At 38.3% G+C, this 26,240-nt stretch overlaps 5 protein-coding genes across 16 annotated transcripts in view; 4 read left to right on the top strand and 1 right to left on the bottom strand.

The window, feature by feature from the left end:
* The window catches only part of rap1gap2b (RAP1 GTPase activating protein 2b), a 32,641-nt gene extending 29,849 nt beyond the window's left edge, over positions 1-2,792 (top strand). For all 9 annotated transcript variants that reach the window (XR_013788257.1, XM_079486717.1, XM_079486721.1 and 6 more), the window contains 3 exons: positions 55-125; positions 1,788-1,828; positions 1,908-2,792. Coding sequence is in view for 8 of the 9 variants with exons in the window: in XM_079486717.1 (XP_079342843.1) it covers positions 55-125; positions 1,788-1,796 (80 nt within the window). In the remaining variant the exon portion in view is untranslated. The remainder of the gene's footprint in view (positions 1-54; positions 126-1,787; positions 1,829-1,907) is intronic.
* A 611-nt stretch (positions 2,793-3,403) lies between these two features.
* On the top strand, positions 3,404-9,039 carry ncbp3 (nuclear cap binding subunit 3). Its single transcript, XM_079486646.1, has 13 exons — positions 3,404-3,737; positions 4,234-4,299; positions 4,395-4,500; positions 4,660-4,785; positions 4,920-5,051; positions 5,145-5,326; positions 5,424-5,532; positions 6,223-6,322; positions 6,424-6,533; positions 6,861-7,164; positions 7,375-7,541; positions 7,627-7,809; positions 7,886-9,039. The coding sequence occupies exons 1-13, from the start codon at positions 3,561-3,563 to the stop codon at positions 8,179-8,181; spliced, it is 2,058 nt and encodes a 685-aa protein (XP_079342772.1). The 5' UTR covers positions 3,404-3,560; the 3' UTR covers positions 8,182-9,039.
* pgap2 (post-GPI attachment to proteins 2) lies at positions 9,029-13,915 on the top strand. Of its 2 annotated transcripts, XM_079486648.1 has the most exons (5): positions 9,029-9,566; positions 9,718-9,967; positions 11,067-11,173; positions 11,885-11,993; positions 12,695-13,915. In XM_079486648.1, the coding sequence occupies exons 1-5, from the start codon at positions 9,264-9,266 to the stop codon at positions 12,823-12,825; spliced, it is 900 nt and encodes a 299-aa protein (XP_079342774.1). In that variant the 5' UTR covers positions 9,029-9,263; the 3' UTR covers positions 12,826-13,915. The 2 variants fall into 2 exon arrangements, with proteins under 2 accessions (XP_079342774.1, XP_079342773.1); XM_079486647.1 differs by lacking the exon at positions 12,695-13,915 and having other exon boundaries at positions 9,047-9,566; positions 11,885-12,322.
* A 1,388-nt stretch (positions 13,916-15,303) lies between these two features.
* On the bottom strand, positions 15,304-20,584 carry rhogb (ras homolog family member Gb). The gene is made up of 2 exons (XM_079486509.1): positions 20,210-20,584; positions 15,304-17,792 (listed from the first exon to the last, which is right to left on the bottom strand). Exon 2 carries the CDS (start codon positions 17,740-17,742, stop codon positions 17,167-17,169), a length of 576 nt encoding a protein of 191 aa, XP_079342635.1. The 5' UTR covers positions 17,743-17,792; positions 20,210-20,584; the 3' UTR covers positions 15,304-17,166.
* The window catches only part of stim1b (stromal interaction molecule 1b), a 23,704-nt gene continuing 17,958 nt past the window's right edge, over positions 20,495-26,240 (top strand). The window contains exons 1-3 of one of the 3 annotated variants that reach the window (XM_079486506.1): positions 20,495-21,443; positions 21,790-21,916; positions 25,835-25,965. In XM_079486506.1, coding sequence (XP_079342632.1) covers positions 21,796-21,916; positions 25,835-25,965 — 252 coding nt within the window. In that variant the 5' untranslated portion in view covers positions 20,495-21,443; positions 21,790-21,795. The remainder of the gene's footprint in view (positions 21,444-21,789; positions 21,917-25,834; positions 25,966-26,240) is intronic. The other 2 variants (XM_079486508.1, XM_079486507.1) reach the window with 2 other exon arrangements.

The following is a 26,240-nucleotide window of genomic DNA, read 5'->3' as shown; positions in this document are numbered from 1 at the left end:
TTTGAATTTAATATTTTTAGCTTAATGGTTTTTCTTCTTTCTCCCAAAACAAAGATTTCAGGAATAAGACGTCACCCAGATCCAATCTGAAGTTCCGCTTCGATAGGTTGAGTCAATCGGCTGCTGTAAGACTTCCTGCCTACATTCTTATTCTCTGTCACCTGCTTTGATGTTTGTTTCCATTTGGTTGTGTGTGTATTTCAGTGTGACTTCTGGGGCCTGTACCATGAAGCTGGTTTAGGTGGCTAGCCAGCTATGTTTCAGTTTAGTTTGTGCCAACCTTGGGTTTTAGGTACCATGAGAGTAGCTCTGCTTTATTCGGTGTTCGTCGCCATGGTATCTTACTCTGCACGGCTAACCTGCTCCGGGGCAGGCTATGTTCTGGATTCGAGATCTCAGACTGAAGTTTGACCAATCAGCTGTGAGCAAAGAAACATAGGTGACGTAACTGACTCACAGTGCGTGTTAGAATGGCTAGTTATTTTTTATACTGTTTAATAAAATAAAAATACTAATAAAAAAATATATATTACAAATATAAAATAAAATATTGTTTACTATATAGGTAAAATCAGATTTTACAGATTTGCTGGCTTTCCCTTACACTCACATGAAATTCAATTTACTTACTTATATTCCACTTTTATTGTATCACGTGTATTTGCATTGCAGTTTTTACATTCTTGTCTGTGGTGCAGAACATAGAAACACTTTCAGTTTCACTGTATTAGGACATTTTTCTGAACCGTAGTTTTTATTAAGGCTTCAGTGAAATGACTGACCCTGGTTAATGGCGCAAAGACTAATCTATTAAAGGTAAAGGCTTATGCTATGCATTCTGTTGTAAAAGCAGGCCGTTTTATTAAGTGTTCTTATATTTTCTTCCGCTTCTCTGTGTTGCAGAACACACCGCTATTTATAATTCTGAGCTCCGCTGTCTTTCTGCAAAAAAATAAACTAGTTTTTTTCCTGCAGAGCATCATATCAGACTAAAAGGAGACCAACATGCAACCAGTCCGCGTTATTTTTTGGGCAACTTGTTTGACACGCATTCATTGATTTTAAACACGTAAGATGTCAGAGTTTACAATGCAGAAACGTTGTGGTGTCATTTGCCTGTCAAATTAGCCGTTTAAACTCCTCTCATGTGTACTCGGAAGGGAAATGATGAAGCAGATGTAAGGTTAACTGCTTCTGCTGCCTGAATGGATGTTTTCTGTCCGCACGGGGTTTAAAATTGCAATATGCGGGAGCTTCAATTAACATTTGTTGTAATATTTCTGTACCCGTGCCTTACATAAAAAAGTTTCCCGCAAGGACACGGACCCCTTGTAGTTCCACCGAGGACCCCGCGGATCCTGTTTGCACTAAATGTGTGTAGCCTACTATATAGTCTTTTAACTTGCGCATTAACGCAATCAGCAGTGTTTCTGAAACACTTCTCTCTTGCGTAGACAGCAGAAACATATCACTCCATGGCTGAAATTCATTTTTGTGTTCATGTTGTGGAAATCGCTTTATTCATTTATAATGCGATTGGTTTAGTCACGCTGACGTCACTCGTTCATGTGCACGCGCGCAAACTAATCTCAGCTTCAGGATCAAAGCTTGAGTTGACAAAGAAACTCCACGAGCTGCTTCATGGTACCAACAAAGCTTGATCACGTTGGTTTGGTTTTGTCAACCCAAAACTAATCCAATTTCCCTGAGTTTGTTCAGCTACATTCATGGTACAGGCCCAGGAGAACTGTTCTCAAAGAATAACTTAGAACTTTCATTTTCTTTAGGGACATTAACGGAGTGAACATCAAAGAAGACCAGAATCATTGTGAGCTTACGTTATATTCCAATAGTAAATGTTTTTTAATTGGGTATATATTAACAACTGACACTGTCCAATTAAACAGAAAACCAATGGATCGGCACAGAAGGTCAGACACCGTTGGCACTGAGAGAAGGTGGACACATCACACAAACCTGTGCTCCCAATCCAACCATCACATGAGAAAGCACATGAGCATAAGCACACAGTTAGCATCTTTCCCCCGTGCTTAGAGCTTCAGTAAATGTTCAGCTGGTACTGACTTGACATATTTATTGATTTTGCACATTTTGTGAAAGTCTTGCACTGTAAAAAGAATAAAATATTACAGTATCTTTCCATTTACATGGATTAGCAGTTGTCCTCTAGGTGTTGTCCAGATAACAATGAGATATAACATATTTATTTGAATCCAAATATTCAGCATCTGAAACATTCCACAGTATTTTCAGGCTCATATAATGCACAGACTGGCCACACTTTGACAAATTGACCGCAGCTGAGATTTGTTATACATTTTCATTAATAAAATGAACCTAAAATGCACTGAATAATAAACGTAAGCACATTCCCTTCCTCTATAACATGTTGCTATCCTGACGTTGGACAGCCGTTGGATTCCAGACCCCTAAAAAGTAGTTCATATAATTTAAATGAGTAAAAACTCTGGTTGCACTGGGTAATTTATGTGTGTGTAAATATTACAACATAACCTACCACTCTTATCTGTATATATGTATTGAGTATTCATAACAATAACATTGAAATGATCAACTTGAACAATTTTTATTGTCACAAACAGCTCAAATGTGAACATCTGACATTCTGTTCTTCAGTAAAAGTATTTTAGTCTCAATCGCTTAAGCATTCGTGTTGTTCATTATTTTTCTTTGATTGTACTGCTACACGTATAATAGTTTCTGTATGGCAATGTTGATTTTGTTAAATAAAATATTGTATTTTGCATTGACGTTGTAGATTTTGTCACAGTCTCTAATGCTGCTCTAATTTTTTTTTTTATTATTAACATTGTATAACATTAACAAAAAAAGACAATCATAGTTTAACATTCACAACCAACCTTATCTTACATACAAATATTAGAACATAATATTATTTTTATTGTTTTAATGTAACTAACTTTTCATGTTACTAAATAATTATATTAGTAAATTCAAAAAACGAAATTCAGACACTATTTACGGGAAATATCCTAAATCCGAGGTGTCTGGAACCTGCATTAATCCATGAAAAAAAATGGAAACCACGCGTCGGATAACGTTTTATGTTTTTATTGACATAAAAATCCGAAATGTATCTAAAGAAACAATGAAATAAATTATATGTCTTCATTTTATTTGTATAAGTTGCCTTTTATCCGACGTATTAAAATCATAAAGACTTCTGCAAAATAATGTCAGCTAAAAATGGCACTAAAATAATTTCTATAGAAGACTGCGGAAACGTACAATGTCTGCATTTGTTTTACATTTTAAAATTACCTCACACTACAATTAACTATATATGACATCCAAATACTGCGTGAGCAATGCTTATAAATCATTCTCGCGGTGTTTAGATGTCATTTGCTGGTATGTTTGCGCAGCGACGCATGCAGTCGAACTCACCTACCGTCTCCTGCATCCCAGCCCTCTGGCTCGAGCATAGTTAGCAAAGCTAGCGCGAGGCTCCGTTCACTTCATTAGGCGCGGGAATTAGCCGTTAGCAGCCAGCGATCATGGCGGAGGTGCGCAGTCTGCGGGTTTCAGTGAAGTCCGAAAGCGCGTCTGATCGGTCAGAGTCCGACTCCGACTCAGATTCAGATCGGGACGTCCGAGGAGCAGAGCCCATGGAGGTGGAGGAAGGAGAGCTGGAATCCATTCCTGTCCGCCGCAGTTTAAAAGAACTGTTGCCGGTGAGTTAGTCTACAGGCCCGTTTCAAACCGCGGCCTCGCGTGGTTACTGTGACCGACCTTTGGTGAACCCGAGGCATTGTGTTCAAGGAGAGGTTGCTAAATGTAGCTCACCTGAGACTAATTTGAGCTGGTGAGCTTTGCCTATGGTTATGATGTGGTGTACGCTGTGTTTACCCATCTGAGCTTCATTTGCATACTGTAAAGACAATTTAAAGACACGGTATGTTGCTCCGGAGCTTCTAGCTTTGCAGGTAACTTAACGTTACATCTCTGGTGGTCCAAGTTTCATGATACTGACAGACCTTTATTTGGCGCTATGATATTTCCTAAGAGTTGGCCCAAACGTTCACGCATTATTCTAATGAAAATGGCAGTGCAAAGGTGTGTAATAAATATAAACATAAACACACTCTTCATGAATGCCTTGTGATTTGTTTCAGCTGTCTGCTTCCCCACATGGGTTTTAGTTTCAGTAACTGATGTGTCTTTCCACAGGACACAAGCCGACGATATGAAAACAAGGCTGGTACTTTTATCACTGGAATCGATGTCACGTCTAAGGTAAGTCAAGGCTGTCAGTCTATACAGTATATATATATATATATATGAATAGTATAGTATGGAACCTGTTGTTCACCACATCGGTCAATGTCTAGGAGGCCATAGAGAAGAAAGAGAAGCGAGCCAGAAGATTTCATTTCAAAGCTGAGGAAAATGTGACGAGGAGGAATTTTGCTCTGGATAGGGAGTTGGTAAAGAAATGTAAGAAATATTTCATTACTATCGAGGAATGTACAAAATAACTAAGTATTGTAGTAGTTGTGTCAATGGCTGCTGACAGAGTTGTCCATTTTTGGGAACCGTAATTTTTTTTATAAAGTGTTCAAATTGATGTGCGGTGACTGGATACTTTCTCTTCAGCTATCCCAAATCTGCGTGCGGAAGCCCTACACCTGAGCGGAGTGGATGACATGAGTACTCAGGATATTTTCGGCTACTTTAAAGAGTATCCCCCAGCCCACATCGAATGGATAGATGACACTTCCTGTAAGTGCAGTCTCATGAAACAAACAGCGTTGTGATGTCATAATAATACATTCAAGTGTAGACAAATCTAAATCAGAAGCGTTTTGCTTTAGAGCCGAGCTGCAGTGCTTCTAGTCAATTTATTCTGTTTCCAGGCAACGTGGTGTGGCTGGACGACATCTCTCCAGCCAGAGCTCTTATTAACCTGAGTCGAATGCCTGACAAAGAAGAGGTCACGAGCGCAGACAGCTCCAAACCCTCTGAACTCCCAGTACAACCGCAGAAAGGTTTGGCTTCTCATTTGTGTCCTGTTATTTTAAATGTTTCTATGGAAATGTTCTGTGTACCGAGCATATTTTTTGGTATATTTGATTTCCCAGACCGACGGAACCGAGAATCTGATGATGATGACGACGAAGAGGGAGAGGTAGAGGGTGATGATGAGGTGGTGAAAGAAGACAACGACGATGAGGTGGTGAAAGAAGAAAAGAACAAAAGCAGTCAGGGTAAAGCTAGTGATATTGAGGAGGAGACAGTGAAGAAGACTTCAGAAACCTCAGAGGTACTTGGAATGATCACATCCTTTGTTATTGATGTTAATAGATTTTTTTTTAACTTTGATTTGATTTTTTTGGGGGTATTTTATTGTTTGATCTCAGGCAGACCTGCTGTCCCAGGAAGAGAGAGAATCTCTTCTTCGCAATGATCCCAGGCCTACGATCATTCCTTTAAAAGGCAACAAACTGTTCTTGCGGTTTGCCACTCAGGGTGAGATAACAGAGTTGAGCCTGTTGGTCATTTGCAGTGTTACAGTGTTAACACTGTGTTTCAATTGCCTATATGCTTGTGCTGTTAAAAATGACAATGTTGGAGAAAATTTCCTGCAGTGTTTCCCACAGGATTTTGAAAGACGTGTGGCGCTGGTGACGTCACAACCTAATTTGCATATTTGTGCCGTCATCACGTTGTGTTAGTGTTAGCACTTGATATCTGTTTTTCCTATCATCTCTTATCTGTCACATAATACTGTATTTTACAACTGAATGCCACCAGCAGTCACTAACTGCTGCCGAAAACCTGATTTATTAACACAACATCATCAGACAAAATCACAATACAAGTATATCTACATTATAGAGCAACTATATGCTGTTTGCCCTTTCTCGACAATGTTTGCTGTATTATGAATGCTGCTTTAATTTCGAATGCAAGTCACAGTTTAATACACTTAGTGCAAAGAGAGGACTTACCACTCACACCAAACATGTCAGAAAAGCGAGAAGACGCGGAAGTCATTATCACAGATGGATACAAAATCACTAAATGTGATGCCAAATATACTTGGGCGGCCATTAATATACCTGGGCGGACCACCCAAAAAAATGCATTGTATAGGAAACACTTTCCTGATGGCAGCAGCGTACCTGAGCAATTTGACCGTTGGTTGTTGTATGGCAGATGACAAAAAAGAGATGGGTGCGGCCAGGAGAAGTCGGTACTACATGAAATATGGGAATCCAAACTACGGCGGCATGAAAGGCATCTTAAGTAACTCTTGGTAAGAACTTGAGTGTTTTTGCAAAAGATGGGATTTCAATTGGTATTTGGATACATAAAGTTGTGTAAGGGTTCTTTAGCTCCTATTTATATTGTGTGCAGGAAACGCAGATTTCATACACGGAGGATCCATCGTGACATTATAAAGACCAAAAAGCCCCTCATTGGAGACAGCATGGGCCACACTCCACCCTACACGCACCGACACTCAGGTATGAAAAAATTCCTTAAAGGGACAGTTTGCCCCAAAAATAAAAATTACAGTGGTAGTCCCCCAGAACTGTTTGCCTTTCTACATTCTTCAAACACATCTTCTTTTGTGTTCAACAGAACAAAGACATTTATAAAGCAATTTTTCATACTATGGCTGTCCATGTTGTCCAAGAACTGTTTGATTTCACGCATTCTTCCAAATATCGTTCTCTGTGTCCATCAGAACAAAGAAATGTATACAGATTTGGAACAACTTGCATGAGTTAATAAACTTGTAACCTCTATCATAGAAGCACAAGGTCATTGAGATTTTATTCCTGTCTTAGCTGACCTGGTGAATCTGCCAGAGGAGCCTATAGAGGAAGAGGAAGAAGAGGAGGAGGATGGAGATGAGGATATGGATGCTGATGATAGAGTGGTGGAGTACAAAGATCGGGGTGAAAGGGAACGGGGTCCGCGGTTGACGGAAGGGGGTGTGCGTAGTCGTTTAGGAGTGTCACCTGCATCTTCAGATTCAGACGAGATGGATTATGACCTGGAATTGAAGATGATCTCAACCCCTTCGCCTAAGAAGAGCATGAAAATGACCATGTATGCAGATGAGGTAGAAACCAATCTTCGCAGTCTACGGTGAGAAATATTTATACGAGAATTCTATTGGTTAATGCTTTAATGTATAATATGTTGGTATGCTTTGTTTAAATTGTATTGACTTGAACTTTAAGTTTGTAAAATCAATTTGAACCATGTTATTATAGCCAACATACGGTATTGGTTGCACATTCTGCAACCGATAGACTGTTGATCATCATTCATGTGTGCATCTTTACCCTTTTCTAGAAACTCTATACGTAGTGACGCAAGTAGCAGTGTTAAGAGTCGCATTGGTGGCGGCAACAAATCTCCATCAGAAAAAGTAACAGATGTGAGACAGTTGCTGGAGGAAAAGAGGCAGGGACTCTCTCAGTCAAGTTCACGCCCCCCAGCGACTTCTAGCACAAAGGCTGGTGAGACGCCCGGCTATACTTTTTAATGTTTTCCTAAAACGTGTGCGTGTGTGGTTGATGCATCTATTTTTCATTTTCTTCACAGATGTGAGACAGAGATTAGGGAAGAGAGCACACTCTCCAGAAAAATGTCGCTCTGTCTCTCCTGTCGTTTCTAGAAAGGCAGTTTCTCGGAAAGAGCCGTTGACTGATGTGCGCAGCAGGTTGGGTGTGGCTAAACATGAGGGGCATAGTATCTACGCGGAGTCTTCAAAAGATAAGAAAACAGGTACTCCAAGTAAATGCACACCTGTTGCTTTTCTAAAGCTTAGAACTACTGATGTTCACAGTGTTTGAATTTCCAGGGGGCTTATGGAGCCGCCTCGGCCCATCTCAAAAGGTAAGTGATGATGATCACAAGGTTTCTTCTCGGGCGTCTTCATCACGAGGAATGCGACAACGAGATGACGTCGAATCCGATGGAGCTGACGAAGACAATAATGAAGAGGATGACTCTCAGTTGCAAAAAATATGGGGAGCAATGATTAAGCAGAAGGAACAGCAGTCCAACAAAATGAAGAAAAGCAGGCTGGACAACCTTCCCTCGCTGCAGATCGAGATCAGTCGAGATAGCAGTGATGGCTCGGACAGTGATTCCTGAGGGACTCTTATTGTTGTTGGAGAAAGTGTGGGTGATGGAGGAATGATATTTAAGACAAAGCAGTGAGGTAGAGTTGGATAACGCCTGTGTAAAACTCTGCTGAGAGGCGTTCACATAGTTAATGAAAAGCATTCCTACACTCTCTATTACTCATTTTTCAGAATCAATGAAAAATGTGCAGAATTAATTTTTTCCATTTCAAAGAAAGAACAGCGGTGTGCCCTGTGTATTTTGTTTTTCTTTAAAAGAAAATTGATTGGTTGTTGTCTTTAACATGTCATGAAGGCCTGTTTTAAATATAGGGTAACGCACCAGGTTGACAAAAACAGTCCTGTGACTTGGTGTAGTGTACAGATGAGCAAGCAGTGTGATCGGATGTCATGAGCAATGCCGTTTTTTTAATACTGTCAATAAGTTAATGAATAATTGGCATTCCTGTTACACATGACGGTTTTATCACTGTGGGTTTGATGTGGAAAAAATAATGTTCGACTTTATTTGGTGCAAGTTATGTAATATATGTTGGACCTGGATGGATCATTGCTTTATTGTAATGTACACAGTCCTATAAGAGGGACACATACTGTAGCAAATCAAAAAACATTTTCCAACAATGAGTGGTCTTTATTCTCTAAATACGTCTGGCGGAAAAGTTCAACTTTATGAGGAAAAGGCATTGTGTGTATAATAAAAGCCCTCTTATTAAATTGTTTCTGACAAATCCATACTTTAGAAATTTGAGAACAGTTTATTTTGTAAGATATTCCGTTACAGTAATGTATAAAAATACAACATATTAATCGCAAAGCCATTACTATAACGTGTCGCCCCCACATGGACTTCAATTATGAAATTCACAGTAAACGCTAACAGGAAGTCGTATCCGTGTCAAGTCGCACACTTGCACTGAGATGGTGAATATTTTTGGCGTTAACTAACAATATTTATTACATTAACGGACGTGACGGTATCGTGTGTCGTTTGCTTAAGGACTCGCATTGTGTTAAAACCAAAGGGCAAAATGACGGCATGATCATTATCGATCAAAGTGTGTAACTCATGGCCCACGACCAATTTAATTCATGAACTTTATATCGCTTAGAAACGTCAGACATGTAGCTAAAGACACTGGCATGACATCATTGCTCCCTGAATGGACTGCATACCGTAAGATTGTTGTTGTTGACACGTCTGGGGGTGTAATCGGATCAGGGAAGATGCAACAAGTTCCGTACGGATCTTTGGATCGAGACAAGCCTCTCGTCCGATTGCCTTACACCCTTTTAGTGGTGATCACGGTGTGTTTGCCTCTCCTCGGCCTCATCACCTGCATCGTGTTGTCACTGCTCAATCACTACAATGATGCTACCTACACACACTGCCAAGTGAGTACCCGCTGCCATGTTCATACAGACGGTACTCACGCCACCGGCGCTTAGTCAAGAAAAGTTTATTTGACGTCGTTACATTTAACAAAGCAAGAAATGTTAACTCCACAGTCATAACTGTCTGTTCTCTGTTAACACAAACTGACAGGTTGCTAACTACCTCCCATCCATCAGCGCGGCCATCAGTCTGACACCGGAGCGCTACATCTGGCGCTTCAGCATCGGCCTGCATTCAGCCCCGCGGTTCCTGATGGCAGCATCGTACCTGAGCTTTTACCGAGGCCGATTTACAAAAAGACTCACAGAGAAGCTCCTCTGTGTCCTTACATTCCTCTTAGCTCTCAGCGAAAACGTAGGACTTCTTCTGCTCACCTACGTCTCCTCCACAGAGGCTTACAGTAAGTGACTGTTTGAAATGTACATGCATGTATGCATTACTTTTATAGATTTAACATACATGGCCATTTGAATAAGAACAATTCAAAAACATGATCTCTGAAAAAGAAGTATTGCATATTGAGAGTATAGCATGATCTACCTTGCATCTAGAATCCCTAGAAAGAAAGGAAAATAATAAAAACTATAATAAAAAAAAAAAGAATAATCACAAAATAAAACGTGTAACTAATGTAACATATTATTTGATTATGCATACTTATTACTTACCTAGATGTTCTTATATTAATCATACTTCCAAGGCCGGCAACATGCATAACTCATTAAAACAACATTAAATAAACAAAGATTTGCGTACAGGTTTATTTTAAATCAATGCTTTACCATCGATGTAAAATATTTGATATCACGTACTACTTTAATGTCATATGATACGTTTCAGAGGAGAAAGCCCTGTCGGTAAAGTCATTTTGCACTAGTTCTTATGAATATATTATCTATATTATTACTATTATGAGTTAACCCTTGAGAATCATTTAATAAGCTTTTTTTCAACCAGAAAATGTACAGATTGCAGCTTTAACATGTTAATTTCAGTCCCGTGAAATAAAAATGGTAAGTAAATCCACAGAAAATTCCTTTGTAATCTTTGAAACATCTAGATGACTTTTCGAGATCCAGATAATTCGCAGTGGAAAAACAAAGCACACCTTCCTTTTTTGTTCAGGATTCCATTTTACACAGAAATACATCACGGTACCCAAGTCAACTTGATTGTTCACGGGGCCTAGCAAACTTGTGTTTCAGAAAAATGCTAGGCATATTAACACCAATATTTAATTTCTGATTTGGATTTGAAATATATGAAATTATGTTAATATAATATAAATGAAAAAATATACAAAAAATATGTCCTGCAATGTAGTTATTTTACAGGGGATTCTTGTGAGAATACAAAATGATGATGACACTATTTCAATTATTTGTGAGATTCACCTCGCAGCTCACCGTGATTTTTTTATTTACCACAACATAAAGGGATTTACTAACCCCAACATTCCTGTCTGTCTTATGTGTAACATGTTTGTATGCGCTCCACAGATGTCCATAAAAGCGGCTTTATGATATTTATTGGCAGCTCTATATTCCACATGATATGCACCTGTAGGTTGTGGTCAGTGATCGCGAAGTATTCCCTCAGTGCAGAGGTAAATCAGCTTTCTGTATTTTATTCTGTATTATTATTTTCTGTATTATGCACAAATCAGCAGAGGGCAGTAGATGCTAATCTAACTACATTAGTTCTGCCTTATTGTGGTCAATCATCATATAAATGCACTCACTGAATACTAAGTTCAAATAAATACTGTTGTCAGGTGTATATAGCTAAGCTTAGGACAGTAAATGCTAATCATTTATTGATCGAATGACAAAAGAGTTTACCATAAATAAAAAAAAAATCTTCACACTACTCCAATCTTGACACCACGAGCATAGCTGTTATAACATTTATATATTTATTAATATGGCAGATGCTTTTATCCAAAGCGACTTACAATTAGGAGAACATATAAACATTTAGGTAACACACTAAACAGTACAGTTAATTTACAACAGTCACGTTAGTTTACAAACTTATTTCATTTAATAAAAGGTGTTGCTTGTGCTGGTGGCTGAGAACACGGTTGTCAAAGTGTAAGAGACCGCAGTTTATCATTATATTTCTAGCGCTGTGAAAGTGCAGCTGAGTTTCAGTACTTCAGGGGAAGTGGTTGAGATAGATTGTACTTTTACAGAACCTCATGCCACCTGCTTGCACCACATCGTGTTGCAGAAAGAAACCTGATGACATTTTGTGTCTTTCTTTTTTGCCTCCATTATTTCTTCACTCCATCCACTCAAACCGTCTGTGACATCAGGAGATGATGTCATACCGCCATAAGTTCCGCCTCTTTCTCGTCAACGGCTTTTTCTGCCTGTTGGCTTTCTACTTCTTCAGACGCCACAACACTTACTGTGAAGCAGGAAGTGAGTGCAACATCTTTGGTCGTTCACCCCACCCATGTTTTACTCCACATTTGTTCCCGTTTTGCTGTTTTTACAAGCATGAATCTGCCAATTTTTCCACATTATTAAGATCTTATTTTGTTATTATTAAGTGTCTTTATAATATTCTCTTAAACAATGCATTATATCTCACCTTAAAGAAATAGTTTACCCTAAAATGTAATTCATTTGAATGACCTCTGTAGAACTCAAAACTTCAACAACCAACCAACATTGCCTCCCCATTGAATGCACACAAAATCACTGAGACATTTCTTAAAATATCTTCCTTTGTGTTTCACAGGAAAAAGTATGTCATACAGGTTTCGCATGTCATGAGGGTGAATAAATGATGACAAAATTTTTCCTTTTTCGGGTGATCTATCGCTTTTAAAACCTGTAAAAAAAAATACATTTTCTCCCTTTCATGGAACATATACATATATACATTTTAAAGAATATATTGTTGTTTACACCAGATTCATTTTTACAGCCTGACATTAGAATAATTAATTCATGATTTTTGTATAAAACATTTTCCTTTTGGAGCTTGACAGTCCAATTCCCCATTTACTTTCATTATATGAAAAAACAGCCAGGATAAAAAATGGCTCTTGTATTACAGAGAGGTTTAGGCAACCTAAACTACTGTTTAACTTTGTTCTCTTACTTCTCTGTGGCAGTTTATACACTCTTTGCTTTCTGTGAGTATCTGGTGGTGCTCTCCAACATTGCTTTCCACATGACTGCCTACTGGGACTTTGGAGGTAAAGAGGTGATGGTTGCAACACCTCCAGAGGGAAAACAATTCTGATACCGGATGTGAAAGCTTACATCATAATCCTGGAACTTGAGACACTACGGCTCTCATATCTACCTTCATGCTGAAGATGATTTGGGTCCAAGATCAATCAAAGCATGCATTTGTACGAGACAATTTACATACAATATTTATTACAGGTGTTTAAGAAGATCATCAGTGATTTACTGAATTTCAAATTATCATTTTTAGAGGAAACTGATGGGTGTATTTGGTCTGCTTGCATCTTGTCCTCAATATTTTCAGTAATTTATTATCTTTGAATCACTTTTAGTCTAATAAAAACGTAAAGTGGCTTTTCTCTTTCTAGTCGCCTTCAGGATCGCCTGTTAAATATTTGCTCATTATTTGCAAATGTATAAAGGGACTGTAATGTGTTATCGGTGTGCTTGCAGTTGCTGTTTCACCGATGTTGCTTTTTACAATGAGAACTGCTTGTGTATCTTCAGCCTTTAACACAACAGTTCATACACATGCTGACTGTTAATACTAGCAGGAGTTAATTCACAGCAGATAGTTCTCTCTTCCTTTGTAATCGCTAGTGTCAATCATGTGAAAAGTTCATTTGCACTTCCTGTTCTTTTTATTGGCCAAAGAGCATTGGTAAAATCGTATCTACTATTAAACTGTGTTTATTATAGGCCTCAGTACATGTCACATGTCATAGTTGCCACGTTTTATAAGCAAGGACTACGATAACACAGTGTGACACATGACTTGTGTTTCACAGATTTAGAATTTGATTTTAACGGCAGTTTTTATAGTTTTATGTTAAGCGTGATATTGTGAACATATATGCATACATTAATGCTCATTTGTGTCAAATAAATATTTTGATTTAAATAACCATGGATCGTTTTATACATTATGCATACATATTTATTTTAAGAGTTTGCATAATAATTCTTTATACTTATTTTTATAATTATGCCAATCAAATGGCTGAATCTGTAAAAGAATTGTCCATACTCTTAATTAACAAATGAATATCTGGAAACACTTGTATATCTACTATCTGGAAAATGTTTGTATATTATTTTAAACATATGGGCAATGTCAGCGTTATGGATCGGACATTTTCAGTAAAAAAATTAATATACGTTTTCGGAGAATGTATTTATTTCCAATCCGTTTATATTTGACTAAACTCCCGATGATAAATTCAGACATGATAAAAAAGGAGGCACATTTTTGAAAGACAATATACTTAGGATTATAATAGAATTTCTGTGAATTAAAATATACTAACCAGAAACAATAATACCCAACAAATGGAGAAGTGATGACTTTTCATAGACCACAAAATTTTCATGTGCCCAATTATAAGTAATATGGACCGTTATGGATGTGACCGTAAACCTACCTGATTCTAGAAAACTATGCTTTAAAAACACAAAAAGCTTTATTCATTTTTATTTAAAGGCTACAGATGAGTATTTCAACCACCAAATATGAACATCTGACCTATTAGTATGATGAAAACCTTAAGGTTGACCTTTATATGGAATTGCCCATTTCAAAGATTATCTGTGGTTTAAAAGCAGAGTAATATTGCAGCTAACTGTCATCTTGACTGAGCACGAGTTGAAACCGTGAGCACAGGCAAACAAATGAATGGAGCTACAATGACAAAAGAGTCACTGTTAGCACTCGGAAAACAAACAGGGGTACAGGAGCTCATTTCCCTGTCAAATGAGAGCGAGCGTGCACCAGTTAGTGATGCTACTACTGGTAAAAAATTACAGCTGGATTGAAATGATCAGTTCCGAGAAAAACACAGCGAAAAAAATCAGATATGGAAAGTGATAGGGTGGAGATGAGCAGGAAGACATGAGTTCAAACTGATGCCAAATTAGGAGTGCGCTGTTTATTCAGAAGTGAACAGATTGAGGAAGCTTGAGGAAATCCCTCTCCAGCATTCCTAAATTAACTGACCATTTAGTTTGATTTTTTTTCTAGTTATACTTTTTTTATTTGCCATTAAGACTTTCAAATTCTGTCTTGAAGTAGCACATGCATAGATTCACCATAGGTATCTGTAGATTTTCAGTGTTGAGAACCCTGAGAGATTAGTTTGAACTGTAACTTGCCTAACCAGCTCAGGCATTTGTGTGTAAGAGAGAAAGAAAGCGACCAGTCAACAGAGGAAACAGATATCAAGTTCTGTTTTTCTTTCGCATCTCCCTCATGTGCTGCTATCAAAGTGAGATAAGGAAATTATATAGCAGACTAATGTATTTAAATATATTATACTCACTTCCTCTTTCAGACTGTGAAAATTAATATGTCGGGACACATTTCAGAAAGTTCATATACATTTTATTTCTAAGTGACATGATTACATTTTTTTCATTACAATTTATAAAAAGCGAGTGCTCAGGCGTGAAAGTTCCTGTGTGAATTTCTTAAACTGATATAACTTCTTTTAAAAACCATGTTAAATGTGGAGGAAGTTGACATAATAGACATTCAAAGGTTTAAAATAAGCCAAAGGTTTTATTTAGACAAAGAAAAAATGCACAAAAGTGGTGTCATTTAATGAAGCATGGAGTCGCTAAAACAGTTATTCCTTGCATTGCTTCTTGAGGAATATCATTATATACATCAGTCTCAAAGTCCTGTCGTCACTTCTAAATGTCTAAATGACTGACCAGAAATTCAATGCTTGGAAATTATTGCTTTCACATGATGATGAGACATTAATGGTCAGTCATTCTGGCCAAAGGCACACCTACAGATTGTGCAAGACATGTTTGATCATAATTCACAACTCACTTGAGTATTTTTTGAACGTTTTTTTTACCATGGAGATTAAAGCATATGTTCATAGAGTCATTAATGCAGTTACTGTAAAGCCACGATGTACATTAGGGCATCAAAGAGAAAATAGATCAAAGCTGTTTTATTACCAGTAGCAAGGCACACGCCTATACTAATGGACTAAACATAAGAGGCAACATCATTAAAGAACAAGAAAGAACAATGCTTAAAAATCTGACAAACACAGCAACGCTGAAGACAATGTAAACATGTATATTCACTTAAAGCTTCTAAAAGCTCATTTATGATTGTGTTGACTGCTTAGTTCACCTAAAAATGAAACTTCTGTCATCATTTATTTACCCTCATGTCCTTCCAAACTTGTATGACTTTCTTGAGCAGAACACAAAAGACGATCATTTGAAGAATGTTGGTAACCCAACAACATTGAACCCCATTGACTTCCTTTGCCCACTGAGAATTATTTCTGAAAGTGTCTTCCTTTGTGTTCCAGAGAAGAAAAAGTCACACACGGGTTTTGAACCACATGAGGGTGAACAAATGATGACAAAAGTCAAAATCATTGAGTTGTTCCTGAATCAGTCATGATGAAAGTTTGCTAATAAGATTTCAAAGCCCCACCCTGTTGTGCTGCAGATGAAAAGAATGAAGAATAGATGCCGAGGCCTTTGTTTCCTGAATGAACTGCCAGATCCACACCACATGGAGCTGAGAATCCAGTATAAAATATCCACATTATAAGTATAAGGTATGTCACTACTTTTTGGCCTGTTCTCAAGGACATGTACCCCATTCACAGAACAAGCACTGTGGGTATAACAAGTTTTAATATATTAGTACTTATTTATATATATTCTCAGATTCCGTTCTTGTGAAAAAAAATGTAACTAAGTGATATATTACTAGGCTACAAAAACTAAAAAGGAATCCTAAAAAGATCCTTTCAAGCTGTTAGGTAGTTTAGTCAAATCTAGAGATGCACCAATATATCGGCCAATAAAACGTATCGGTCGATGAAAGCAATTTTTCAAAACAGCCGATGATCAGGGCCAATATATCCTGTCAATCAAAAGATGACAGGGATATTCAATGAATTTGTGCTCTGTGTAAAGAAAATGTTAAGAAACATCCCCTGTTTGATGTTCTATATTAGTAGTCAATATGAATTAATAACATTCAGAAAGTTAACAAATATCTGTTTCGGCAGATATCACTTTTTATAATCCGCTATCGGTGTCGGTGGAGGAATTTAGTATTGGTGCATCTCTGGTAAAATCCCCAAAGAGGGATCTAGATTTGTTCTCTCCCATAACCACATGATTTACCTAAGTAAAGACAAAACACGCTTATCTGTTTCTCTAACTTTGGTGCAGAGCTTAACACAAAAATATTTTTAAAAAACGTCACTTTTTTTTTTAATGCGTATTTCTAATTTCACAGGTTAAGGATGTGTTTCTTGTTCACCATTCATAGAATTTCAAATATTCCCTAACATTCTCAAAATTCCTATGCATTCCACTGTGTAATTCAATTAAAATACCACTATCTGTGTTCTCAGAGGAGTACACACGGCCTCTTGTTAACCACAGGCTGAGGACTGAGGAAAGCTCGCACCCCCTCTGCAAACACGTCCTTGATGCCGTCCTGGTTGAGTGCCGAGCACTCCATGTATTTGATGGCATGGATTTGGCGAGCGAGCGCCTGACCCTGCTGCGACGTAATGGGCGTCTGGTTCTGCTCCTTCAGCTTCTTCAGCACATCAGCATCATTGCGCAGGTCACTTTTGGTCCCCACCAGCAGGATGGGCACATTGGGACAGTGGTGCGTCACCTCTGGGTGCCATTTGTGCTTGATGTTCTCATAGGACGGGGGGCTGGAGATGGAGAAGCAGATGATGAAGACGTTGGTCTGCGGATAGGAGAGCGTGCGGAGGCGATCGTACTCCTCCTGACCCGCCGTGTCCCACAGATTGAGGCTGATGGTGCGCCCGTCAATGCTGACTTGGGAGCTGTAGTTGTCGAAAACGGTGGGGATGTATTCTTTGGGAAACGCTCCAGTCGTGTAGGAGATGAGCAGGCAGGTTTTTCCGACCGCTCCGTCGCCCACCACCACACACTTGATGCTTTGCATGATAAAAACAGTCAAACTGACTGAAAGGATGAACACTTAACTTTAGCAGTCTGTAGAGAAAGACACACATCAGCGTTTATTAAAACAGGATGCATACAGTCAATGGATGGAACTTTGTAAATGAAGGCATTTTTTTTATGGACAAACATATCAATGCAAAAAAATGGATGGTACTTGGTTAGATTGTGTGTGGGAATGGATTAGTGGAAAGAGGGATTTACACATCCAAAACAGTGAAAAAGGAATGAGACCAAAGAGAGAACCTAAGTGTTTATATTCATGCAAATATGTAGCATGTTGATGTCGTTTGGGGCTTGTTTTGTAAAAACAGCAGTAGACAGTTCCTCCTATTTCGCCCTGCTGTTTTGTTCTAGTAACAGGCTGTGCCAATTTAATTACAATATATACAAATAATTCACTGTAACAAATATCACAGTTTACTTCCTCAAATTGCTCGCAATACATTAAAACAAAAGGCATATTCAATTTGCTTTCATTTCACTTTTAAAGAAAAGTTTTGGCTCAAATCATTCTCTTTACATTCTTCAGAATATGTTCTTTTGTGTTCTGCAGAAGAAAGAAATTCATACAGGTTTGAAACTACAAGAGGGTGAGTAAATGATGACATTTTTGGGTGAACTATCCCTTTAAATGTGCTGTTTCGACTTAATGTTCTCGTGTGATAATTTCCATATTTGACACGTTAAAGCTATTCTCTCAATAGTGACCATGGCATCCAGGCCAACTTCTCTATAGCAAATGTGAGAGCAAAATGGAATCTTGCACATCAGCAAGAAACAGAGCCGAGGAGCTGAAAGCAAAGTTCTCTCTTTCTTTCTCCTTATTCTAAAGGTCTGGCAGATGTTTGACCCCAGGAGAAGGGAGTAAAACAGACTCGGCCCAATCTCCAGAGACTTTCACAGAGAGAAATGCTCCAAGCCCTGCCCTCTTCTACAAGGCGTTATTATTCAACCAAGAGCTCAGAGAAACAACACTGACAGCCTAGTCTGGGTGGAGTCTGCAGTCCTGTCATTAATATCTTATAAAACATCACAATAATAATGTTTAGTAATTTGAAACAATGAAAAAAGACAGGTGGAGCAGTATAGCATGTTTATTGTAAAACAATTATTGATATAAGCAATCAGAGTAATGACAATCTTAGAGGCCTGGGGTTAGTAGAAAAAGCAGAACCAATACAAGACTGCAAAGCTTGCAGAAAGAAAAAAAGCTAGAAGTGGTTTTCTTTCTTTTAAGCATTTTTGGTATGTGCACTAGAGACCTGTATCAAGTCAAAACTGACACTACAGTCTGATTCAAAGTCTGCAAACGGAGCGCAATTACATTTCTATCCGTCTGCATTTGCACACCTGTGCATGTAAAAATGAGTAAAAGATGATCACGGGAACTGTCACCTCAACCTATGACACAGCAAGTGGCATCTTTCCAATGACTCACTCAACCAATGGAAGATGCCTCACAATGAACCTTTCATTCAGAAAACGAAGCTGTTTGTAATGGTATCTTCACATTAGGAAAGTTACAGAAAAATGTTATCGGGTGAAATGCCCTGCCATCACTGTGATGTATCAGTGTAGAAGAATCGCTCACAAATGGGCCTTTATCTGCACCAACATGAATGGCCACAGTTGGTTTAAACATGATACGTCTTACCAGCTTTTTCAAAAGCTAAAGCAGATGTGGTTTCTGACCATGCAATAGAGGAAAACGGATTCAAGTGGACCTGCTACGGTTCTAAAATGCAGACGTTTACATTTCCCCTCTTGAATTTCTTCAAATGAGGATGACTTTCAGTTCCGCATTCCCTGTGGAAAGCCCAGTCTTTCTTTTTTCTCAGCATTTGCATAATTTCCCAATAGTTTGATATAGGGGCTATATTGCACATGACAGGTTTCTATATCTGTACAACCACAGTTTCAGAAAAACATATTTCGCAGAACACCAATAATATTTATATGTAATAAATGATAATCTTAATATATATTTTTCTAACTGTTGAAACTATTTAATTGGTATTAGCACCTATTGTATTGCTCACGTATGACATATGGCTTTATTGCTCCCTGAACTCTCTGTAAGTCGCTCTGGATAAAAGCGTCTGCCAAATGACTAAATGTAAATATATTTAATGCAAAAGTTATTGTGAATCTTGTTTACAGTACATCATTATATCCTGCGCTACTGTATGGGAGTGGCCCGTATGTCTGATGTCTGGAAACTTCCCTCATCATTGGTTAAGTATCGAGCTATGGTCGAAAACGAGAACATTACGTGAAATATAACTCAACCACATTTACAAACATGTCAATGCGCAGTTGCTATTCGGTAAGTGCATTTGTGTTTTTAAATGAAACCCCGCGTCTTTCTCTTTAATTCAAATGGTTAAAGATGCCATTAACACGGCTATTAAACAACATAATGTGCAGATCAATACAACGAGTCTTACCAAACATAGCAGATGCTCCTATAGCGCGTAATCCCGCAGCTGTGGATGTTGCTTCTTGAAGTCTGTGGGAAGCGCAGACCCTGTAAGAGCGTTCGCCCCTAAGAGAGGAAGTTAATGGCTTAACGGCGTTTTTGAGGAAGTTTACCGAAGTAAATAATTCATCTATGAACAAGAGGGCGTTGCTTTAGTAAACTTTTGTGAACGCATTGGCTCGCGCGCATCAGAGATGGGTGTGCATCACAGGGAAATCCTGATACATCACAACCCATCAAAAAACGACATGCAACCTCTCAACGATGTGAGGTTGAGGAGAAGTCGTGAAAACACCGACATCTCTTCCCGCATTGAAGCCGTGGGTGTTGTTTGCACGCCCCTAGGAAATGCCATCATAGTTTCCACTAAAATTATGTTAATGTTTCACAAATCGACATGTCCATCAAATGCGAATTCAGACTTTTGCAGTAGTAAACTACATCTGAAGCTTAACTCCAAACTGTAAAAAAAAACATGTTGTTTCAACTTATAAGTTACAGGGTTGCCTTAAAAATACACAAATTCATTGCATTAACTAAAATTGCATTTTTGGCGTGGTGTAGTTTTTCTAATCTTTGATCTAGGATATTAAGCCAAGCTTATTAAATATCACGTGTGGGGCATGTTTTATTGTTTTATAATATGAGTTAATCGACGTGTAAAAAATGACTGCGCTTTTCCTTTCGAGCTGTACATGGTGAAGTCACCAGCAGATGGCCGCGTCTCTCTGCATTTGGAGAACAAACCTTAAAACCCGACGATATAGCTCTGACACGATTGCATTATCCTTCGTCAAACTCCGAAACCAATACCAAGCGAGTTCTTTACGTGGGAAGGTTGGATAATACGTGAAACCTTAAACCCACACAAGGGACCTCGACCTTTTAATTCATGCATTCACAACCTGCTTTTATACTTTTTGGTGCCTTACAGTTCATGCTGGATAAGTTTTCGAAGTGCGTACCAGCCCCGATGGACACATATTCTTACTCATGTTGACGCCATCAAACGCCAAGAGGAGAAATCATCTGTGAAGTGTCGCAAACTTTTTCGCACCTGAGTTTTTAAAAACATCATCCACTGCGAGCAATGGCGCTCCGCAAAGTTTAGTTTCCAGATGGATCGCCTTCAGAGTCAGATCACGAGAAACGTTTTTATCTGACTGTGTTTACAACAAATTTCAGCCTCCGGAGTTTGACAGGTAATCGAGATCTTAACAAACATCCTTCGTTTAGTAAGTTACGACATTTAAATACGCAACATTTGCATAATTGCGGCGACATTGTGGCGCTCGTGTTGTTTTTCTGTCAGTAATTTCACCGACTGACATGAAGCGGCAAAATATTTAAATGCTGCTGTAGCAAAAGCCGCATTTGCGCCGTTTATATATATTACGAGAAAAGACGTATCATATGTCTATTAAAATGACCAGATTTCGTAAAATTATAAAACTATTAAACTAACGAAACATGCTATTGCACGGACTTTATCAAACCTGTCGGTTTTATCAGTGGCTTTTGTTTTAAACATTTTCTCTCTGTTTTAAGTTCAGCATGGATACATTGAGATTTGCCAGACATTGCATGTTCATTGCATGTTTTTGCTCCATACGGAGGAGTTCAGCAGCAGATCCCGGCCTGACAGACCACCTACAGCCGGCCAATGGATTGTCTGGTGAGAAATCATTAAGTATGCATGTTTTGTGTCCGTGTATTTTATGTCTCCATATGAGACAGTGTTTGTTGAGAGATGGTTTTGTGTAAAAACTGACAAAAAGAAGAGAACGAACACCAGAACTGTTCCTGTGCAGTCAACTGGTCATTGAGATCCTGGCCGGGTGACATTTGTTCCCATGCATTTTTGGGAGATTGCTATGCCTTAGGAGGAGGTTGACTATGTGAGTTCAGTATAAGGATGGATAGTTTGAACTGAAATCTTTCTTTAGCTTATGAAAGGTTTGCGGACGTGGTCGTGCCTATACAAGCGAAAGTTGAACACAGATAAAAATGCCCCTCAGAGGTCATGTGTCAAGACTTCCGGACGGTGTCAGCCTTGCAAGATGGACAGTTTTTGGGTCTGCATACATCACATCGCTGTTCGTATTTGGCACTAATGTTTCCACTTAAGAAGCTTTTCTTTGACCTGTCATGCAGCTTCACCAGCTGGAAGTTAAAATCCACTCCAAACTCGATAGCAGTACAGTGTGGCCTCTTTATTGGATTAGTAAAAAGTAAGCAACTTTAAGTATGTGGAGCGATGCTCTTTGGTGGCAATTTGCCTCAAAAATCTCTGTTCAACATCTTATATGTAAGGAAAGTGGGCTTTTAATACACACCCACCCCCATTTGCCGACCAAAGCAGGAATGGATGAAGAAACCCAGAACATCCTTTTGCTTCATGAAAACATCATTTTAACTACTTCTCGAGGGTTCACATGAGATGACACAAACTGGAGTTACAGAGATTTTCTGTTACTGCTTATGTTGTTCTACTTAGTAGTAAACATCAAGTAAATAATTTGGATAAATATTTGATCTTATCGAGAGAGTAAAGTTCTAAGGGTTCAAAGGTCCTTCATCCATTTTCGCAGGCCCTTCATCTGGGGTTTATTCGAAACAGCTTTCTCTTATCTTATATAGATATTTTCATGGGGATTTTTTTGTGTGCATTTAGAGAAAGTTCTGATCCACTGTGTTACTGTCTCAGGATATATCACCTCAGTGACTTGATGTAATGAATATGTTCATATTTTCAGCACTGGCTAATGCACACCATAAGCAGAGATCAGGGTTTTGTTCCACAGCGATGAAGCTTTTATAAGTCTAGTGCATACAGCGTTATTGATCGTGCCAGCTGTCCTATGTGACTTGTTATTGTGATGTGAAAATATGATTGGTTCACCATAAAGACTTGCAAATATAGATTCCTGCGAAGCCAGCACTGCTGTTGCTATTTTTGATAACAGACCTGTGCTACTATTGACTAAGGAACTCACATGCCTATGCACTTAATTTAACAAGTTCATAGCGTACACTTTACTCTCTAACTCACAGTGAAGTGTTTTATTTCAATATATTAACACACAAAATGTTTTATGTCGAAGCAGAATTGCAAAAAAAGATGATGTTCGAGTTTTATGCACTTTAAGCAGCTGTCCACTTTTTGCCATTTGTTTCAGTCTCAGTAAATGTTGTATTAATATTTAGAAACTGTATATCTGCCTGTGTCGGCTTCCAATTCATCGATATCGTCCAAAATATACATATCGGTACATCCCTATTTATTTTGTATGAATTGCAATTGGAATCAGAAATGCTGACTAAGTATCACTTTATGTAGAGCTGCATGTGTTGGATCTCACAGGTTTAGCCGTTTGTGCAACCCAAGTTCATGAAAAACTTCTTTCTTTTGTTTGTCATAGGTTTTGAAGTTTACACAGTTCATGCCTCAGCAGAGCTATTTCTCAAACTGTGACCCATCTAATGATATAGTAATGATATAACCACTGTTTGATTAGAATAATATTTGTGACAAATAGTTATGTAGAAGTTTATCAGTATTATATTTTCTAAGGTATATATATATATATATACTCTGAATACAGTGGTACTAATGATTTCTAAAGTCCTCATTGGTCGTCATGTTGAAAATCTAATCTTGACCTTGCTGTGACATCATTCAGCGGACCATAGTCTTTTTAAACATCTGTTCAAATCTTAAGGCTCCATAAACTCAGTCCTCTCATATCTTTCTAAAGGACAGTCAGACCAGCAAGTATTCCTCTGTGTATTTTTCATCTCCTCACTTGATCCACATTTACATTGAACATTTAGTCAGTTAGCAGACGCTTTTATCCAAAGCGACTTACACAGAGTTCGGGGAGCAATAAGCGATATCGTGTCCCGCTGATCAGTCAGCCGTGATCCAGCTGATCCGTGTCTCGCTGTCTCCTTCAGTCTCTTTGTCAACCAAAACACTCTTCGGTTAGAAAGAAAGGATAAGAAATAGCGGAAATTGATTTATAATTTGAATTATGTGAAGACATCAACTCTTGAAATAGCTCTTATTCTCTCTGTGGGAATTTATCAAATGTTTACAGTAACTTGCAGCATGTTAAGGGAACACATTCTGGCTTGAATAAAGTGTATGCAGTATATGGGAACTGTTTTAGATGTAGACATTTAAAAGTAGACATTAAAATGTCACTCTCAGGTTGTTCAAAACCTGTATTTCTTTGTTCTGCTAAACACTAAGTAAGATATTTTGAAGAATGTCAGTAGCCAAACCGATCTCATCCCTCATTTACTGCCATAGTAGAGAAAATAAATACACATCAAATTTGGACAGGTAAAGACATATAAACGCAATTCAATAAATGATTTGAATTTTAGATCCTTTAAATATGTAAACAACTTTCTTGAGTCATAATGTTTTCTCAGTAAATTGGAAACCAAAGTGAAGATTTTAACACATTGAATGTACAGAGATCACACACTACTTGGGTGTCAGTTTTTGTCCTGAAACATAAAGCACGTGGTTTCCATTGGCTTGTCAATGTATGACTTCAGATTTGAGTCATGGAACATCATGAACTACCCCATTTCCTCTTAAAGGAACAGTTATCTGTATAAATGTCTTTGTCCAGTTGAATAACACAAAGAAAGATATTTGGAAGACTATTGGGAATAGTAAAAAATGTAGGAAATATATTGAACACAAAATTTAATATTTTGAACAATTGTTTTATCATCTGGTTCAATGTAAGCAGACTTTTATTGTGGCGGGCAACCTCCCACTCGAACAAGCACAAAGACAAACTCACTTCACACAAGCAGCTTGGTCTAAAACGCACCTGCCAACCTGTATCGCACGCGTGCTAAACTATTAGATTTATTCTTAGCATAGAATATGTTTTTTCTCATAGCATGTGTGACATATATGTCACACTGTACAGCCCTGACCAGAACTGTCTGTTGCTAACATTCTTCCAAATATCCTCCTTTGTGTTTGTCACAATACAAGTTATACAGGTATGGAACCTGGGGGGCAAGATCATTTAAAATAATCAAATTCATTTATGTCTAAATTTTGTAGCGTAAATCATGTTTTTACCTCTGTGAGACAAAGGTTACCTTCAGGACATCCATCCCCTCCACCTGCTGCCTTATAACAACAATATCCACAGAACCTCAGCAGCTGTGCTGTGTCTCCATCTATAAATAGTTTTAAAAGTCACTCTATGGCTCTCATGTACTATGTTACAGACTGTACAAGCTTTCCATCCTTACATTAAACCAATTTTGCTCTACAAAGACACTGTGTAGTATAGGAAGTGCTGAACACTTGGTTCAGTACAGAGTCACCTGTGCATCAACACTAATGCAAATGCATCTCACCCAATTATGATTTCTGAACCTCATGATCAAATATGGTCAATGTTTTTGCTGTAAAATCGCAATGCCATCATTGCTGTCACAGCATAAGTATATTTGTAATCCAAATACAGATGGGTTCCTTTCAGGAACATTAGGTTTGACTTTATGTGGTGTCTTGTTGAAGTGTCTTGTTTCTCATTATGTTTTCTCCCCTCAGAATTGTGTACTATTGATGAGCTGCTTTGTCAGGATGAAAACGCCCTGCTGAGTTTCGAGGCCATCCGCAGCATTCACAAAGACATGGACGACGATGCAGACGGCAGCGTGGATGTGACAGAAACAGATGGGGTGAGACCTGCAGTCATGAGTGGTTTTGTGGTCTGTGATGTTAAAAGACTGACACGGCAGCACAGTGCATGGTGCCGTATTTAATCTTCCTTCTAAGGAAACTTGCAAATAAGGCCAAGAGGATTTAAAAGGAAGCCAGAATAAATTAGTATTTCAGACTCATGCTTTTGTCAGAACTCAACTCTCTTGTAAATGCAAGTAAAAACATTACAAAAAGTTTGATATATGCATATTCTTCTTACAAAACCCCAATCATTTCTCTATGGATATAACCC

This window comes from Barbatula barbatula (genome assembly GCF_947034865.1).
Source record: "Barbatula barbatula genome assembly, chromosome: 22".
Classification (NCBI taxonomy): domain Eukaryota; kingdom Metazoa; phylum Chordata; class Actinopteri; order Cypriniformes; family Nemacheilidae; genus Barbatula; species Barbatula barbatula.
Note: the sequence above shows the minus strand (reverse complement) of the source record. Positions and strands in the feature narration are given on the sequence as shown.

What these genes read in the sequence shown, in the direction of transcription:
- ncbp3 (XM_079486646.1), top strand. Translation starts at nt 3,561, where the DNA reads ATGGCGGAGGTGCGCAGTCTGCGGGTTTCAGTGAAGTCCGAAAGCGCG. An exon ending in CTACACGCACCGACACTCAG is followed by an intron (nt 6,534 to 6,860) that starts GTATGAAAAAAT and finishes TTCCTGTCTTAG; the next exon opens with CTGACCTGGTGAATCTGCCA. An exon ending in GACTTCTAGCACAAAGGCTG is followed by an intron (nt 7,542 to 7,626) that starts GTGAGACGCCCG and finishes TTTTCTTCACAG; the next exon opens with ATGTGAGACAGAGATTAGGG.
- pgap2 (XM_079486647.1), top strand. Translation starts at nt 9,264, where the DNA reads ATGAACTTTATATCGCTTAGAAACGTCAGACATGTAGCTAAAGACACT. An exon ending in CTACCTACACACACTGCCAA is followed by an intron (nt 9,567 to 9,717) that starts GTGAGTACCCGC and finishes ACAAACTGACAG; the next exon opens with GTTGCTAACTACCTCCCATC. An exon ending in AGTATTCCCTCAGTGCAGAG is followed by an intron (nt 11,174 to 11,884) that starts GTAAATCAGCTT and finishes CTGTGACATCAG; the next exon opens with GAGATGATGTCATACCGCCA.
- rhogb (XM_079486509.1), bottom strand. Translation starts at nt 17,742, where the DNA reads ATGCAAAGCATCAAGTGTGTGGTGGTGGGCGACGGAGCGGTCGGAAAA.